Source organism: Microtus pennsylvanicus, chromosome 9, assembly GCF_037038515.1.
Source record: "Microtus pennsylvanicus isolate mMicPen1 chromosome 9, mMicPen1.hap1, whole genome shotgun sequence".
Taxonomy (NCBI): Eukaryota; Metazoa; Chordata; class Mammalia; order Rodentia; family Cricetidae; genus Microtus; species Microtus pennsylvanicus.
Genome location: NC_134587.1, coordinates 4,212,245 through 4,231,295, shown reverse-complemented (window position 1 = coordinate 4,231,295; position 19,051 = coordinate 4,212,245). Strand labels below are relative to the sequence as shown.

At 41.0% G+C, this 19,051-nt stretch overlaps 1 protein-coding gene across 7 annotated transcripts in view; it reads right to left on the bottom strand.

Moving 5' to 3' along the window:
* Pde1a (phosphodiesterase 1A) overlaps positions 1-19,051 on the bottom strand; it is a 230,855-nt gene that overhangs the window by 58,852 nt on the left and 152,952 nt on the right. For 5 of the 7 annotated variants that reach the window (XM_075984750.1, XM_075984749.1, XM_075984748.1 and 2 more), the window contains one exon: positions 2,065-2,247. In XM_075984750.1, coding sequence (XP_075840865.1) covers positions 2,065-2,247 — 183 coding nt within the window. Of the gene's footprint in view, positions 1-2,064; positions 2,273-19,051 lie in introns of all 7 variants that reach the window. The other 2 variants (XM_075984754.1, XM_075984755.1) reach the window with 1 other exon arrangement.

The following is a 19,051-nucleotide window of genomic DNA, read 5'->3' as shown; positions in this document are numbered from 1 at the left end:
TAGAAGGCTTCTCTAAAATGATGAGATATAATTCTAAACCTTTAAAGAAACCAAAACACTACTACTATTCTCATCGCTGTCCCAGGTAACATTTGGACAAACAATTGTCAGCACCTGCTGAGTCTTGGGAGAGCAACTTCATAGGAGAAACAAGGGGACTGCTATTTCCATACTGAAAGTAATTACTTTTGAAAAATTCAAGATAAACAATATCAATAATGGGGCGTTGATATTGATAGATCAAGATTTTCCTTCTATGCTCTTCAAGCATGCTAATTTACAATAGTCAAACTTTTATTTTAGTTACCTTATGCGTGTTTTGAAATTTCTATTTAGAAAGGAAGCTTGATTTGTATGGTATTTCATAAGAAAAAAAATAGAAACTTACCGGGTCAATGCATGAATCCGAATGCATAACCTTGTCTCAATGCATGCACATTCGGTTGGCTCTCATCCATACTTTGCTTTGCCTTTCAGCTTGCAAACTTTTTAACAAGGAAGATAACTTATATTCCCACAGCAAGCCAAGCATGGGGCTTCACCTGAGACTCTGCAACACTACTTAGATGTTTTTAATTTGATGCCATGGGATATCAATAATCCTCATATGAAAGGACACTCTCCTCAGCCCAGCATCCTGGCTTCAGACTTCTGTCAGAATAAGTCTATACACCAAAGAAGGCGATGCCCTGTCACTAACTAGAATATCTTTAGTTTTCTTTTAAGTTTTTAGTTGTTGTTGTTTTTTTTTTAAGCCAATCAGATGGGGCTGAGAAGCTAGTGAGGGAATTTGGATAATAACTCACTAGATGAGCTTTTAAGGTGTATCTTCCTGAAATAAGCTTTGGAAAGTGTTGTCATCATGGTCCTAACACATCTTTAAACTGAATTTGCAATAGGATTCTTTTATGCTTTCCCACTTACATTTTGAAAATCAAGTATCTTTTCCATCATTTGTTTTTTTTTGGCTGGAAACGAGGCTTCAAAATATTGAAAGATAAAAACAGTGACCAGTATTCACTTAAATGTAAAGGGTGCTGAAGCTGAGCTTGGTGACATAAGCCTGTAGTCCTAGCTCTCCAGAAACGTGAGCCAGGAGAGTTGAAAATTCAAGGCCAGCCTGACCTAACCAGTCACTGTCTCAAAAACAGTGCCCTGTGAATCTCTGTGAGTTCGAGACCAGCCTGGTCTGCAAGAGCTAGTTCCAGGATAGGCTCCAAAAAGACAGAGAAATTCTGTCTCAGAAAAACAAAACAAAACAGAACAACAACAAAAAAAAAACCCAAAAATCAAACAAACAACAACAACAAAAAAAAAAAAAAAACAGTGCCCTGATGTACTGTAATAATTGCCCATCCTTCAACTTGGTCAGTTTCAAAAACATTAAAATTGCCACTTTACATATAATTAAACACATTACTTTTTAACATGAGAAATTCCTGATAAATGCATCTCATTTCAAAGAAAGAAAAGTAGTCTTTTCTCTTAATGATTAAAAAACATTTGAAACTTGGCCCTATGAATACCTGCAACTTCTGGAAACTCTGGTGACCTCCGTGATATGGGCACCTTCTTTCCATAACACTAAAGTCTAAGTCCTCCAAAGTGGAAGTGAGAGAGATGTCATCTCACTATGGAAACAGGAAGAGGGAAGTCTTTTCGATTTAGGACAAAAAAAAAGACTCATTTGACTTTGAAATAAAGATTACTGCCCATTATAGGATTCATTTTATGGGTTATTGTAACTTGTTCATATGAAATTGAATGATAAGCTGTGAACATATTAGGATTGTTTGTAAACGGTTATCTACAAAAATGTCTTTCCAGTGGGGTATGATATCAGTCTCCCTGTCAGCCTACTAGAAAAAAGAAAAGACATCAAGACAAGGTGCTTTTGTTGTGGCCGTATCGGTCACAAGTGCAAACTGTCCGCTCCAGTTAGACTTGAGACGGTACGTGTCCTCCGGGGACGGTGTAGGATGAGCCCTCAGGATTTCTATGTACCAAACACGCTTGCTGCCCCTTTGAATTCTCTTTCCTTGGGACGCGAACCACGCCGCTTACCTTTCCACAAAAATGCCAGCCTGGACAGCATGGACGATGCTTCGAAACTTGGGTTTTTCCTCGGGTTTCTTCTTCGTCATCCCCATTTTCCGCGTAAAGGTAGAAGCCAACCAGTCCCGGACTTCCGATGGGACTGAGTCGGTCTGAATGTCACTGAGCTCATCTTCGGGGTCAAGAAGTCTTCTACAAACACACGTAGAGGTAAACACTGGGGAAGGGAGCAGAGACTAACAAAGAAACATGCATCGCAATGTTTTCGCTCTTTCCCTTTTAATGGTGCAGCATTCTCTGTTTCTTAACGTGAACTGTTTAAAAGAAAGGAGTTAACATTTGGGGAGCTGCCGAGTTTTCAAGTTGATCCCTTGCTGGAGGCAGGAAATGGTACATGATCGCATCTGTGGCTCCTCAAATACTGAAGGACAGTATTAGCAGGGGTTTGTCAGTCTCATTAATATGCCATTCTAATGGTGATTAAAACAAAGAAAGACAGGAAGGAAAATTCCTAAGTGTGTGTTACTGAGAAAGCAAGCAGAATGGGAAGAAAAGGTGGTTGGGGCTATGACAACTCACACTTAATTCTTCTGTGTAGTTCAGTCAGCAGTGCTATTTGAATTTTTCGATGGTTCCAAAAGTCATGCACTCATGCTGTCTCACTGAATAAGGTCTTCTAAATTAATAAAATAACTTAATTCTAAAATAGCTGAGCAATGGTGGCACATGCCTTTAATCCCAGCACTCGGGAGGCAGAGGAAGATAGATCTCTGAGTTCAAAGCCAGCCTGGTCTACAAGAGCTAGTTCCAGGACAGGAGGGCTGTTAAGCAGAGAAATCCTGTCTCAGGAAAGAAAAAAAAAATGAATTCTAAAATAATCTTTCTAACAATATATTTACAGATTAAAAACTCTAAGGGAAGAAACAAGGTCAGTGAGACGGCTCAGCCGGTAAAGGACTTGCCATGAAGAACTGTAGACCCAAGTGCAATCCCCAGAACCCACGCAGAAAGAGAAAACAGACTCCTGAAGATTGTCACGAGACTGACCTTCATGTGTATACTGTAGCATCCATGCACGCACACACACACACACACACACACACACATCATATACACTCATCTGAGCAATAATAAATCAGATTTTAAAATAAAGAAAAATAGTTGGAGTTCTCTCTTAGTATCTCTGTGGGAATTAAGGACGCTCTCTTTCCCCTAGGATGCCCAGATCCTCATATGCTCATGTCCCATCCATAAAAAATTCAGCCACTTTGCATACGACCTATGTGCTCTCTTATGATTACCTTGAATAAGTTCTCCATTTCATATAACACCAATGCAATGTACATGCCCCCCTACACACACACAAACACACGCATGTGTTATTTAGGGAAGAATAAAAAAAAGATTGCACACTTTCAGTCAGGATGCAATTTCTTTTCCTGAGTCCTTTCCGTCTGAGTTGTTTAAGCCACAGCTATGGTGTGCAAGGCTGCCAAGAGCTGTGTTGAAAGCTCATTCCAGGAGTCTAGCCTCTAAGCGGGTGGATCACTGTCAGTAAAGACCCAATTTTAACATAAGGGTGAAAATTTCACAGGTTTGGAACTTGTGATCAGGAACCAAGTGTCGCAGTACTCCAGACACTAAGGCTCCTGATGGCAAGGCTGAGGCCAACCTGGACCAGCTTGAAATGCAATCTTGTCTCTACAAAGTCAAAACAACATAGAGGACTGCGGGCCCAGAACGTCAACAGAGTGTTAAGGAGACAGTGCAAATTGAGTTCTGGGAAGTGGCATGGACCGGTTGATAAGAAGCTGTAGTTGCCACAGAGGAGGGAGCTGAGGAAGCATCCTGACTGAAAGCCTGCCAGGGTCTGGAACTGAGAGCTTACTAACAACTCGAACTGGAAATAATAAATGAAAGTTTTCCCACTAGATAGAAAGCGAGCTACACAGACCAGTGTGCTTCATCCACAGAACTCAAAGTAGCTTTGTTTTCTTGACAGGGCAGCAGGTCGATAACCAGATGTCCTTGGCATAGTTTATCTCTGACCTTACGCTCTGTAAATCAGCACGATCCTTTAAATGGTCCCCCTCTGTGTGTTGCTCCCTTCTGCACACATACACAATACTTATTTTTCATGATGTTCATAAATACAAATGCATTTACGAAACAGTAAAAATAAACACTAAAGTGCTGGAGTTACAAAACTACATGTACATATAAGACAAAAGACATTCAGTCAAATATTCATGCTGATCAATACTCACTTGGTAATTTTTTTAACCTTATTTTGCTTCTTGGACTTGAAGGAGTTTGATTTAGTACTGGAGCAATGACACTGTAATTCAAAGTAAATATATTTTACAGCTCTTTTGCCCATTTCAAGGCAGATTCCTTAGCCCATCTTAGCATGGTATTTTGATACATGCCTTGAAATTTTCATTACTTAACGACTATGCCATTTCTATTGTCTCTTATGCAGTGATCAGCTAAGGTTCCAGAGCAGGGCAGCTGGAACAGGAGCCATTGTGCTGTAATCGCATGATGTCACCGTTCCTCACATTCTTTCCTCCCAGTTCTTCCCAGAGGGCTGAAACAGAATGCCAGCCGGATGGCAACCATTGCCCAGTTTTTCCACCTGCATATTCTAAACTCACAAACTTCCCAAGACAGATGGCTAAACAAGACAAACTTAATAAGCGTGACTGGGGTGTGTTACTTGGAAGTCTGGCGATTTGTAGTTATGATGCATGCAAATCTTCATTGAGAAAGAGCTTGGGATTTCAGGGGAAAGAATTATCTTTATTTATTATAGAATAAAGGAATAAAGGAAGGGAGCATCAAAAGAGAAAAGCAGGGAATCCACCATTGTCTACCGAAAAGGCACGTCTTGAAACAGCAACAGATACTTCTCCAGGGGTCCAGTTGGTAAGACAATAGGGATAGGATGCCTAGCTCTGTGTTTAAGTGATGAGTTAGATGTTTCTATGAAGGTCTGCTTTTTTAACATGAAGATGGAGCAAAGTAAATTACCCGTCAAACATGCATAGGCCTCATCAAATCAGTTGAAGGCCTTAAAGAAAAAGATGGAGTTATCTTAAGGAGAAAACTCTGAGCTGGGATAACACCTAGATTCAAGACTACAACATTCATTTCCTATAAATTTCAGCTTGCTAGGCTGCCTTGCTGATTGTCAGTTAGCTCTTAATACTCACTTCTCTGCCTCTCCACTGTATGAACAGCGTGGACTAACTACCTCTGTAAATTGCTCAGATACAGGTAAAGGCTTGCCCCTATATTGATTTCTGAGAGCATATTGTTTCTTTATCTGCTTTTAATATATAAATAAAATCCTATCTAAATTAGGCATTTAAACACCGTATTATTGAGACATATCAACACTATTGTTAGCCTATAAAATGATGAAAAATTGAAAACTTCTGGGAATGATGTTGCAAATTTTGAATCCCAGCACTCAGGAGGCAAAGGCAGGTGGTTGTATGTGAGTTCAAGGCCAGCCTGCTCTACAGAGTGAGTTTCAGGTGAAGCAGGGCTGTATAAGAGATCTTATCTCAAAAGAACATTTCTTTTTTTTGAAAATGCAGCGTGGTCCTTCTTTGTATGAGATGTAATTATGACAGGAAACACTGCTTTGGATACGGTCATCAGGAGTTGTGTCATTTAAGACCCAAAGAAAGAAAAAGAATTAAAGATTGGAAAAATCTAAGAAAAAGTCATTCTACAGAAATGGAAGAGCAAATGCAAATCCCCTGGGAGAGGCAGGATAAGAGAAATGTTTGAGAACAGAGAGAAGGCCAAAGGTGGCTAATGGGTACCAGAAGAAGCAGGTGGAATTTCCAGGAAGAGCTAACAAATACCTCCCTGTCTCTGCCCTATGTTCTTCAACCCTGCCAACACTACACCCCTTTTCTTCTTTATCCTACCAGTCAGTTCCTTTCCATCTTTATCTTTGTAGTCATCGAACATTCAAGTCAGTGGACATCCAAGAACCCTGGGGTAGAGGGAAGCACTAGGATGAAGATTATAGCAGAGTCAAACAGGAGGGCCTTGTATGCCGGGGTCAGGGGCTGTACACACGGATACAGCTAACGGCATCTGCTTCTAACTCCCAGCTTTCTTCATCCTGTGTCTTCTCTCTTCTTGCGGTCTCTCTGGTGCTCACTTCCTCTTAGCACCACTCAGGGTAATTTGATGTTTATCTGATCAATCATAGTATAATATGGACTCACATCATTGGACTTTTGTGGACAGGGAGTTATTATAAACGCTTTTCAGGTGTGGAAATATCTGAATATTTGCAGAAGGTTATGTCACCAAAACCACAATAACTTGTACTCTGTTTACCTTTCATTCTCTTCACTTCTTACATAAACTTGTACAAAGAGAGGTTGTTAAAATGGGTTTCTAAAATTTTTATAACTTAGTTTGGTCCAAATATCAATGGTTTGATTATCCTTTATCTTACAGTCAGAAGGCAATGTGAACATAAATATTTGCCCTGTGAGAGTTCTATTTATTTATTTATTTATTTATTTATTTATTTATTTATTATGTATACAATATTCTGTCTGTGTGTATGTCTGCAGGCCAGATGAGGGCACCAGACCTCATTACAGATGGTTGTGAGCCACCATGTGGTTGCCGGGAATTGAACTCAGGACCTTTGGAAGAGCAGGCGATGCTCTTAACCACTGAGCCGTCTCTCCAGCCCGTGAGAGTTGTTAAGAAGTAAGTCTTCCTGTTTTAGAAGCAGGCAGTGCGAAAATATAACCATTGGTGTATTTTCCTTGAGAATCTATGAAGTGCGCTGCACAGGGAAGAAATGATAGAGCACATATATGTAACACGCTACCACTGTGGATCTCTGAAAAGTGTTTCGCTCTTTGACATGATGGTTTTAATTCCAATGAGAGTCAGCAAAGATTAAAGAGAGGTTCTCAGACAAGGGTACCAGAGAATGAGAAAAACTGACCTTGCATCCGATCAGTGATCAAGTGAGTCTTTGGAGCTATTTATAGGCCAAAATTTCTCTCCAAATAAGATGACACATCTCCCAGAGGACTTATAATTTGGACTAGAAAATTTGCGGGGAAAGGGAAATAAAGGAGAAGGCAGCCTCGGAAGGAGAGGTCATGGGATTTTGACTCTTAAAATTGTGTGTCAGTGAAAACATTTCTGTCTGCAGTGGGCTCTTGGAAAACAGGCACACCCAGGGAGCCACAGGCCTTTCCAGCACACCCAGGGAGCCACAGCCCTTTCCAGGGAGTTGGTGGCCAGGGTTAAACTTAAATATTACAATTCAAAAGCTGGGTGAGATTGGGGGAGTGCCATTTATATTGATAAAATGTTTAGTTCAAGAAGTAATTAACTCATCAATTTTACCCCTAACGTCTGATGAGCCCAGAGCAGGAACACAGTTCTCTACAGAAGACAGAATCGCTATTTTGATGTTATTTCTCTGGTGAACAAACTATGTGCCCTGTGCTTCAATTTTACAATATCTAAAAGGCTTATTGTAAGTAAACATGTGAAGTGTCAACTCTTTGTATGATAAGACTGGGCCAGCCTGACTGTGGCTACCTTCGCCTCCTTCCCCACCCCGTACTGCTCAGGCCCTCAGTTTCTAGGTCTCACCTTCTAGTCAGATGCTCAGCACCCCACCCCAGTGTAGTTTCTATCCACCTGCTGGCCCTCAAAAGCAGCTGATTCTTGGCTCCTCTTAGGAAGGAAGGGCAGGTTCTGATAATGAGTACATCAAACACAGTAGCCTTTCTTTAAGAGAAAGGATATCAGAGGGGAAACAATGGCCTGGAGATCCATGCATAGGGGATTTAGAGAAATGAGACCACAAAATACTTCAGAGTAACACGATGAACATGACAGCAGAGTCCAGTACCCTAGCACCTGTGAAAGGCAGAAGGAAACTGATCCCAAACATGCTTTAGTTTGAAGACATGCCACCTCTATGGAGGGATAGACATAGATTACCATTGACACCAGGAAATAGAAGTCATTGTTCAGGGAGACAGAACTGAGGCTGATGCTGAATTTACCTCTTCCATGTGGTACCCTGTTTTGGGGGTAGGATAAGAGAAGCCCACCTGTCTATTGTAGACAACATCTTTTGTAGTCAGTGTTTCCCTCACAGAGGAACCGATTAATGTTGCTTATTTAATTAACACGACTGTGCTCTGAGTTGACTAACATCTTCTCTCAATTGCCTATCCACCAAAGAAACCCTGAACACGAAAACAGTCTTTCATCTTTCACTCAGATTTCAGAACCAGCTGATCACAACGATTCCAGTCAACTCTATTGCTTATGTTTTGAACCAGGAAAAAAAAGGCAAAATTTAACTCATTCAACACTCAAAAAACTACCTTGGTGAAGATTTTCACCTTTGTCTACTTTGGTGGCTAACGAAAGGGCACAGAACCCGAAGAGATTTGCTCAGTCAGTGGTTGTCACAAATTCTGAGATCCAGAGTGTCTGAGTTTGGCATCTGAGCCTTTAACTGTTGAGATCGTCTTCATTTTGAATGTATGATTTTCTTACAAAGTGCACAGACTAGAGAGTGCCTTCCCATTAAGCAATAGTACCAGCAGCCATTATTCTCCAGCTGATCTATACTTTGATATTTAGAGATAAAAATAATCTAAAAAATTCTTGGTTGGAAGAGAAAACTGGCGGTAGGGAGAAAAGATGAATTTGAAGACATGAATGGGAGGTAGAATTGGTCAAAACTCATTTTATACACGTGTAAAAGTATCAAATATCTAAATGTCAAACTCATTTTATACATGTGTAAGAGTATCAAATATCTAAAAAGGAAAAAAACATATAGGAGTTTAGCTTATTGGTAAAATATTGGTAGAAGAAAGCTTATATTTATTTACAAAGCATTCTCTTCCAGGGAAATATCAGATGGCAGAAATCTATGATACTTTGGGAGGTGATGTATTCATTGTTAGGAGGGAGTCAGGTGTATTTGAAATTCCATTTCTGTCATCACTAACCTAACTCCTCAGTTCTAAACACAATGAAATGAATCTTCCAGGCTACTATCAAAGCATGTTCATGTATGTATGCATGTATGTATTCCCTATACTGCTCCAGAAAGGACAAAAATCTCACACATTCTCAAGTTTTGTGGTGGTTTAAAGCAGATCCAGTCCCCATTTTCTATAAACTATGAGAATATGACCATTGTGTTTGAGAGAGCACAGGATTGACCATTTGGGTGGAGAAGGCAGTCATGCTGTTATTAGCTCAAGAGACAGATTCCCAAGAGGCAGATCTTGGCTATTAGAAGGTTGGCTAAGGATAGTGTGGAAGTCAGAGGTGGCCTTCCCGAAATTAAGGCTTAAGAAGGATTTGGCAGCTCCTTTGTATTCACCCAGGGAAGTGGATGTCCATACTTAGGGAGGTCCTGCCCTCTGGGACAGGCAGGAAGGCCCCCAGGCATGTCCCAGTAAGGCTCTCAGATGGAATCAAGTTTCGTGAAGATCGGGGATAAATATTTTATTTTTGGAGTGTGTTGGGGACAAAAGTGGGAGAGGATCAAATGAGCAGAATACCGCCCCAGGCCTCTCTGGGGACTCAGCTTCCCATTAGGAAATCTTAGCTCAAAACACATCTTTGAATACATTCCATGAGGCACAAAGCTTAATGCTCTGCTAATTGCCAAGTTTTTGATTACTAAGCATCCTCTGCTTCATTACCTAGTACCTGTGTGGACGGAAAAAGGCATCACCTGTGTGAATCTCAGTTCCCGCTCAGAACAACCGAGACAGGAAGAGCATTGTGCCTCGTGGAACCACTGAGGATGGAGGGGAGAAACGGAGGCAAAGTTGATTAGAACCACACCTGTCTCACAGTAAGCTCTTGCCTGTGTGGATTAGCCTACGCAGATTTCCTCTTATTAACACATAGGAAAAGGACTGGCATCACGGTGTCATAAGCGTTTGAAACACGCATAATATGAAGACTTAGGAGAGCATATACATATATGTGTGTGCGCACATATATATGTATATACACATTTATTACATATACATACACATCCCACATATTACATGTGTTTACATGCATACATGCGTATACATATATTTATATACACATATATATTGCATGCATATACATACACATTCCAAAGGCTATGAAAAGGCAGTGGAGGAAGGTCTCAAAAATAATTTTTACATTTTTTAAAAATTTACCTATTAGAATAGGAAAAACAGCAGATGCAGAAGCAGAACAGACAGTAACAGGTTGAGGCGAGGAGGGGAAATAGGAAGACAGAGTTACTGCTTAGTTGGCTCCCCCATTTCCTTCTCTCCAATTCTTCCCCTACCCCTTCACTCCCTTTCTTTCCTGCCTTCAGGCATTAAACCCATCGAACCCACAGATAGCTGCCCATATGCGCACGGCAGAACTATCTACTGGAGCCTGGGTAGCCTCTCCGCAACCACATACCTGAAGAAAACTGATTCTGCATGACTCAGCAGCTATCAATTGTTGACTGCCTTTCAGCTGTGAATAGGATTTCCTTATCCATGTGGGATGCAGGCTGGCTAGGCCTTGTGTATGCATTCAGCGCCAACGTGAGTTGATGCAGGCATAGGTCCTACCATGCCCAACAATACTGTTTGGCTGTAAAAATCCACCACCTCTGGCTCCTACAATCTTTGTGCCTTTTTTATGAAATGAGTCCTGAGTTTCGGAGTGAGGGGGTATGACTTAAATGTCCCAGTAAGATCTGAGCACTTCACAGTTCATCGTTCTCTGTTGAATGCTTATGGTCTCTGTATCTATCACCACGTACTGCAAAAAGAAGGTCCTCTGAGGAGGACTGACTGCAAGATAAGAACTTAGGAAATGGTTTGAGACTGTGTCCATTCAGCAGAATAATAGTGACGGGTTGTCCCTGAAGTACATGACCTAGCCAGTCATGGGGTCCAAAAACAGTGGCATGGGTGAGCTCTGTCTCGTGGAGGGGGTCTTATATGCAACTAGAAAGTTATTCATTATTTCTTTAATATTAATGTCAGTCCTGTGTGGGTCTTAATTGTGCCAGGCTAGTGGTCATTGTCGCTTACAGGATTCACGGTTTGCTAAATATAAGGATCTAACTTAGAAAGCAGATGTTATTGCTTAGAATCATGGTAAGGATATGGTGAGTTCCTGGTGGGATGACAGATTAGGAGCATAAGTTAAGAATGGAGCTGACTTATGTGTCCAGAAGGATGCTATCAATGACAAATGACACCAAACTTGAGGTACAGTAGCTTAAATACTAAGAAAACACATCATTTTCACTAACATTAAAACTAAAGGTAGGTGAGGGATTGTTAAAATCAGCAGGTCAGGGCTGGGGTTATGACTGAACTGTTGAGAACACTGACTGCTCTTCCAGAAGATCTGGCGTTGATTCCCAGCACCCACAGGGCAGTTCATAGCCATCTGTAGCACCAGCTCCAGGACTCTGATGCCTTCTTTTGGCCGCCATGGACACCGCACATGCAAGTCATACACGGGTATACATGCTGACAAAACACTCATACACGAAACCCAATAAAAATAATAAAAAGAGGCAATCAACTTGAGAGTGGAAAAGGACATCAGCAGGGCCAGGGAAGGAAGAGGAGACAATACATTAAAAACAACATTTGAAAGTGAGAAAGTTCTCAGTATCAGCAAAGACTCAGATTCCCTTCATCTTTTTAGAACCAATTCTTACGTTAAGGGCAGCTTTATTCTTGTGACAAGATGGCTTTTCTGTGAATGCTCTTGCTAGAGAAGCGTCACTACACAGGGCTTGTCAGACAAGGATGAGGGTCTGAGTTCCAATCCCACATAAAAGCCAGGCAGGATAGTGTGCTCCTGTAATCCCAGCCCGGGGAATAAAAAGGCAGGAGGGTCTCTGGAGCTTTCCAGTCATACAATCTAGTCAAACAAGTGAGAGAATGATTGAGGAAGATACTCAACCTGGCCTCTAATTCACACACACACACACACACACACACACACACACACACACACTTTAAAAAAAACACCAAAAAGAATCATACTCCTCATACTTTTGTCAGCCATCCTATCAATCTTTATATAATTCCCTTTAGGCAGAAGAATGTCACATATTGATATCTAAAGACAGAATCTAGGAAACTGGGAACTGGGAACTGGCCATTGGCTTCAGTCAATGAGGATTCAGCCTCTCTAACCCCTGGGCTGATTGGTCCCTGGAAAAGGATAGACAAACTTTGGAGTATAGTCTATTTAAATATGAATATAATTAAGCTGATTGCTTTATATTGTAAATTTATTAACTTCTCCTAAAAGCTAATAGGGTAGCTCACATGACTGAGAATTTCATGCCATAACATGCAGCGATATCTGCAAACTGCATGATCAGTTGTCTGAGATATAATTGTCAAATGATCATCATGTGTGTCATTAGAAAAGTACGGGTTTAAAGAAATGTATTTTTCAAGTCTAAAAATTTATTTTAAATGTCATAATTGTGAAATCTTATTTAATATGTGGAGATTTTGTCAGTCGTTTCTAAGAACAACCAGTGGTTTTTTGTCGTGGTTGTTTTGTGAGGTTTTTTTCCCCTTCACATTAGTGGAACTGTTTCTAAGGATTTACAGAAAGTAACAAACCATCCAGATGGTGAGTAAATATAAAAATCAAACAAAATTGGTGTGACTTTTCCCTGCATGGTTTTCACACCCATGTGCGAAGTGAGTCCAGCCTACAAACACAGTGCTCCACATGGCCACCCCTCTTCTAGCTTATACTGCAGAACAGAGTTCATGAACACCTTGTCACTTGCTTTTGATGCTTTCCTGTCTCCGGCATACACAGTTCACCTGAACATATTTTCTCAGGGTTCCCTACTAGTGAAACTAACCAAAGTAAAAGTTGCCTTTCCAAGTTCTTCCTCCCTAAGCAAACAACTGATTTCTTGCCCCTTCCTGCTGTCTAGGGTTGGGGTTGGCTAGTCAGGAGCAGGTCTCTGTAAGGACAGGTGGGGACGAATGGTCACAGAATTCCACAGCAGAAAGGAACTGAGAACTCATCTTCTGTGTGAGAAAAGCAATGGTTGAGGATGAAGGAAAAAAAACCTTTCCCTAATCACTAGGAGGAGAGAAACCAGGAAAATAGAATAACAGCTGAACTTCAGCCAAGGGCTTTTCTCAAGATCCTTCCTCCACCCTCATCCAGGTCCTCTCTGCTGGTAGAATGAACAGAAGCAGTTTTGTGTTTATTGCACAGCTAACAAGATGTAGTTAGTGGATTTTAAGAATATGCCCTCTCCATTTTTAATATCTTGACAAGTGACTTAAATAGCATCGACCTCATACTTCTCCTGGGACCTATGACACAAGAGCCTATGCCTCCAGTTCGCCTAGACACTTGGCTGTTTGATGATAAACTTGTTGCCCCACTCAAAGCAACCATGCATAAGAATGGGCTTGTGAGATTCTGTGGCAAAGAAAATCTTTTTCTTCCTTTTAGGTTTGGCAGTTTGAAAAGAGTTAGGAACTTGGAAATACTGGTAATGTCTTGCCACAATTCACGGCATCAGAACAAGCAGAACAGAGAGGCTGATCTGCTGACATCATCTGTACCCTGAGTCAACCAATTTTATAGGCAGCCCTGGCAGTCAGTGCTTTGGGTAATGGGAGCTAGTAAATCAACCGTTTTGTTTAAGTGGGCTTGGCTGACACATCCTCAAAGACGTTCATACCTCAATTCTCCACTTTCCTTCCTTTTCTCTGCTCCAAATGTGACAGGAACACACAGAGTCAACATCAAAGTGATGATCACAGAGAGTTTTTTCTCCCCATCACCACGGTCCGATGACTGTGTGATTCACCGTCCACAGTTTGACCATGATTACTGTAAACCCTTACCCACCCTAGGTGAGCAGTTGAGTCCAGTTGTAACTGGGCTTTCCAGTTCATCAGCACGGCTCGCAGGCATTCACCGAAGGACTCCTGGCTATGCAGTTAGCTCCAGTTAGCTTCTGCAAGGATGTGGTGCCATTAATAGTTCGTTCTCTTTCTACTGCTTTATCCACACTAGCAAACTCTGGAAACACAAACTTAGTCATTTCTTCAAAAGTCTCTCCCTGTGAACTCTGCACGGGTGTCATGAGGTAGCTGGCTGCTTATTCTCTTTGTTGAAACTGTGCTTCAGAGGCATTATAAATTTTCAAACTCATTCAGTTCTCCCGGAGACATTGGATTTCCCAGTGCAGGACCCCAGGTCATGCTACCCCCTCCCAGTCCCCGTTCCTCTGCTCTGTGGCCTGTGTCTGTGTTCTACTCCTAATCTTCTTTCTGTAGGTCTTTCTCTCTGATTTTCTTAGCTCTTTAAAAATCTTCACCCACCTTTCCACTCCTTCCACACTTCTCTCAAGTGCCCATCCTCACCCTTGGCTGCAATCACTAATGTAATACTGGAACCAAGAGATTAAAAAACCTCAGAGGTTGGAAGGGAGATAACCTGACATTTAAAAAGTTTTTTTTAAAAAAAATTGTATGTTTTACAGAGGCTTAATTTTAACTTCTGTGTGACTGTTGCTTTGTTTTATTGAAAAATCTCTTGAAGAGGGCTTTTAGTTGCATTGAAGAAAAGATTCTACTCTGCCATACAGAAGACTGAACAATGGGACAGGGCAAGACAGCTTCTTAGAATAGTCATGGACAAGGCTGTCTTTGTAAATGCTGATATAGCAATGTGGATTCTTTACCCTATCATTTTTGTACACATGGATTTTGATTGTATTATTCTGGCCAAGATGTTAATCCTTGAATGTTGAAAGTCCAACTCAACATCAATCTTCTTGGGCCCCCTTATGGTGACCTTGGGCTTGAGATTCTCAATTCCAGGTAGGAAAAGATGTTGGCAAGTTGCCGTATGGCATGGTGAACTGATTCCAGTCAGGCAGACACACAGAGAGGAGGAGGCTACACCAGGCCCTCTGTGAAAGGCCTTGATCTCTGAGTTCTGAAAACACCTGCTAGGAAGATCTTCCAGCACGTCCTGCTAATCTGAGCTTCATGAAGAACTGGAGGTAGGGTTCAGCTCATGCTTAGAAGCCTGCCTATATTTAGTTGGGCCTGAGAAGAAAAATAGTGGCCTAGGAATAAACAGGTGGAAGTCAACACCAGCTACAGAGCAAAGTGAGAAGACATATTGATGGAATAAGTAGAAATTCGGTGGACATTATCAAAATCTTTAAGATGGAGAAGACATCCAAATAGTAAATGAATTCCAGCTATTAATGACTAAGACAACCAGAATCTCTGGGTTAGAGCTCCCAGTTCACTTCTCTAATTGGCATTCATTGTCACATTTCATGTCCATTTATTGAGCACCTTCTGAATGCCTTCGAGCCTCACAGTCTCTTCTCAGAAGATGTATCTTGAAGCGTGGTCAGAGAGCTATGCCAGAGAGCAGGCTCATTAGCCCTCTTCAAGAGATTTTTCAATAAAATAAAGCAAAAGTCATACAGAAGTTAAAATTAAGCCTCTGTAAAACATACAATTTTTTTTAAAAAAAACTTTTTAAATGTCAGGTTATCTCCCTTCCAACCTCTGAGGTTTTTTAATCTCTTGGTTCCAGTATTACATTAGTGATCACAGCCAAGGGTGAGGATGGGCACTTGAGAGAAGTGTGGAAGGAGTGGAGAGGTGGGTGAAGATTTTTAAAGAGCTAAGAAAATCAGACAGCTAACAAAACTGACAGTCTGGTCATGAATGGCTTGAAGTCAGACTCTAAATTCTTACCACACATTCTTACTCCCTCTACTTACAAGGTTGTTTCTAGTTTTTCAGTCTCTGTAACACTCAACCTTCCTTTGGGGAGCGACTCAGCCTCGGAGATCACCTCTGTCTTCCCCATTCTGTCTCCACTGTCATCACCAGCTCTCCATCAGTGGCACTCCTGATTCTGATGACCAGTATGCTTGATAATGCCTTACCATCTTCAGCCACTATCTGATAGGTCAGAAGAAATTTGTGGGTAAAGCCTGCACGCAGTGGTCTCAAGGCTCTTACCCTTCCCGGGGCTTTGACTATCATCACTCGGTGTCTGCCAGTGCAACTTTTTGGAGTATTGGCTGGCATCAGTGCAGTCTCGGTCTGGTATGACTTATCCCAAGATAAGAACCCACAGGCTTAGTTAGACTTGCTTGCTAAATGAGGATGTGCCAACCGGTGGATAACTGCCTTCATGTCCCCTTCCATCACTTTGTATATCTCTGTTATTCCCTGGCTGTCTTCATTTCCTCCAAGACTCCAAACTGCTTTCAGGGAATTATTTGTTATTTTCTTTAGGAAGTTTAAATCCCATATCTTAATACATTATGTACCAAGTATACAAAGTGTATTGTATTTTACACATATAATAAAAATAATGGCTGCAATCTAACTTTTACTCTGCCTGACATTATGTCACATTTAATCCTGTCAACTCCCCTCTGTATTTCATAAATGAAACAGCTAAGTACTCTAGATTAAGTCATTATTTCAGTTTTGAGTGGAGGATCTGCTCAGGATAATCATAAAGATTGGTTCATATGAACTAAAATGAAAGAACAACTTATGTTTTGGGGATGTTAGCAAGCACAATATCCATCTTTGAAAGCAGGCCTCGCAAGGCAGCTGCATACCCTATTATTCATGCTCAAGGATGCTACTTCGCTTGGCTGCGTTACAATCCAAATAAGGACACGGGGATTCTTTCTAGATCACATGGATTACAAGTGTGCAACACTGAAAACTAATAGCCTCCAGAGACACATCTGAAAGACTCATAAATTTTGGCCTTTACATATGAAAATGTCTTTTACAAAACCTAGCAAATGATCATACCCGCTGTGGGATTGTACGATAATCTCCATAAAAGTCATATTTCTATTTCTATCAGAAATTTTATTTTTCTAACCCAACTCGTTTTTACAGAGAGATTTTTGTCTTGATTTGTTTTAACTGAAACCCTGTAGTCGGTCATCTTTAGTAGGAAGAAGTGTTTGTGTGTGTAGACGTGTGATTGTGTGCACTGGTCAACTGACAGTTTCTATTTTGCCCTGTGATAACCTTTCCCCCAGACTAGCCAATTTTCAGCATCTCTATGAGTCATTCACAGAACCATTTTCTTTCTAGAAAGCATTTCCAAATTCAAACTTTCATAAACCAGGAGATCTTAAAATATAAATTAATGTGCAACTAAATATTGCCTGACTCTTCCTTATTTTGTTCAGTCTGTTTTACTAGAATTCCTACGGCAAATAATATGTTGATAACTGCAAACACATTTCAGAAAGACCCTCAGTGCCACGCTTCATGCCTTACAAAATATATAGGAAATCAATCCGTGTTGTACGGTTTTGCTCAAAATGCCTTAAGTACACATTTCTGGCACAAAATTCAAAGATCCTTGAGGGGTGGTCTTAGGTCTAACAGCTGGTACAATGGCAAGTACATAAGCGTAGGCTTTCCAGGGAAGACAAAATACCAATGTACAGCATTTGATGTTCTCCAGGGCATAGTGTCCCATTGGAGCTAAGTCCAAGGCAACAACAGCGTGTTGACAAAAAGGCACAGCTGGGAAAAGATGAGAGGCAATGCTATCCACATAACATGGAATCTTAGATCTGTGATCAAAGTACCTATAAAAGTTCTGAAAATACATACATACCTATGTATGTATGTGTGTGTGCGTGCATGTGCATACTACACACGTTGTGGTGTATGTGTGAGTATATGAGTGTAGGTAGGTGCATGTGTCTGCACTCACCTGCAGCCCTGGGAAATACCCATCCGTCCACTGTAAATAAAGATATGAGTGTGTGAACTGTGGTTAATAGGCCCAACTCTAGTGTCAAGAATGCTACAGCTGTTAGCTCGCTCTTCAGTGTACTCTCTTGGGTAAGCCCTGGAAGGTTTCTGTGATTCATTGTCCTTAGTTTCAAAATGGTAATAACAGAATTTCTATCTCACGGGGCTTCTGTGATGTTTAAATCAGCTTTAGTGCTCCCATTAGTAAAATGCAGAAAGTAATCACTCTGAGTATTGTATAAGAGAGCGGGGAGCTAGCAGCCTGTAGGAGGAGGTGTAAATTTGAGGAATTATATTATTCTGATGAACATAAAGCTGTGGAAGGATTTAAACAAAGGAGAAGGGCTCTGGGCTATAGCTCAGTTAGTGAAGCACTTGCCCAGCATGCATGAAGCCTTGTGTTCAACACCTAGCCCTACATGAACTAGATGTGGGCATGCAAACCTGCTAACTCAGCACTTAGGAGTGCGGGGCAGGAGGATGATAAGCTCAAGTTCCTTTTCAGCCATATGGTGAATTTATAGCCAGGCTGAGCTACATGACACACTCTTTCAAATTAATTAATTAGTGTGACATTAGGAAGTGCTATTTTTTTACTAGGGGAAGCCAATAAGACAACAGAAGTTAAATTATTGTCCTGAGCATTTTCCCCTACCAAAGAGTAATTTTCACATGTAAAAACACTACAAATGTAACATATTTAAATGACTTAGGGATCATGGGTACCTAAGCTAGCAAAATAAAACATGAAGTCATAACTGTCCTGGGAAGGAGATTACCTACAAATGATTAAATATTGCACATCATCAATCAAATGAAAGTTTGAACATCTAGGCAAATAAAAATTAGCACTATGCTGCAAGATGTTGGAAGCCTCCAAAGAATTGTTGGCATTTTAAGGTTCTTACATTTTATAAAGAAATGTAATGTACAATGTCTTGTCAAAAAGAGGATCGCAGAACCCTTAGACCTGCTAAGCTCAACCAACTTGTGAACAATAAGTAAATACACCTAAAAGAGAAATTCTGAAGAAATGCTAGCAGCCCCTCTGGCATTTAGTGCACACACACACACACACACACACACACACACACACACACACACACGACTGTCCCCTTGGAGTG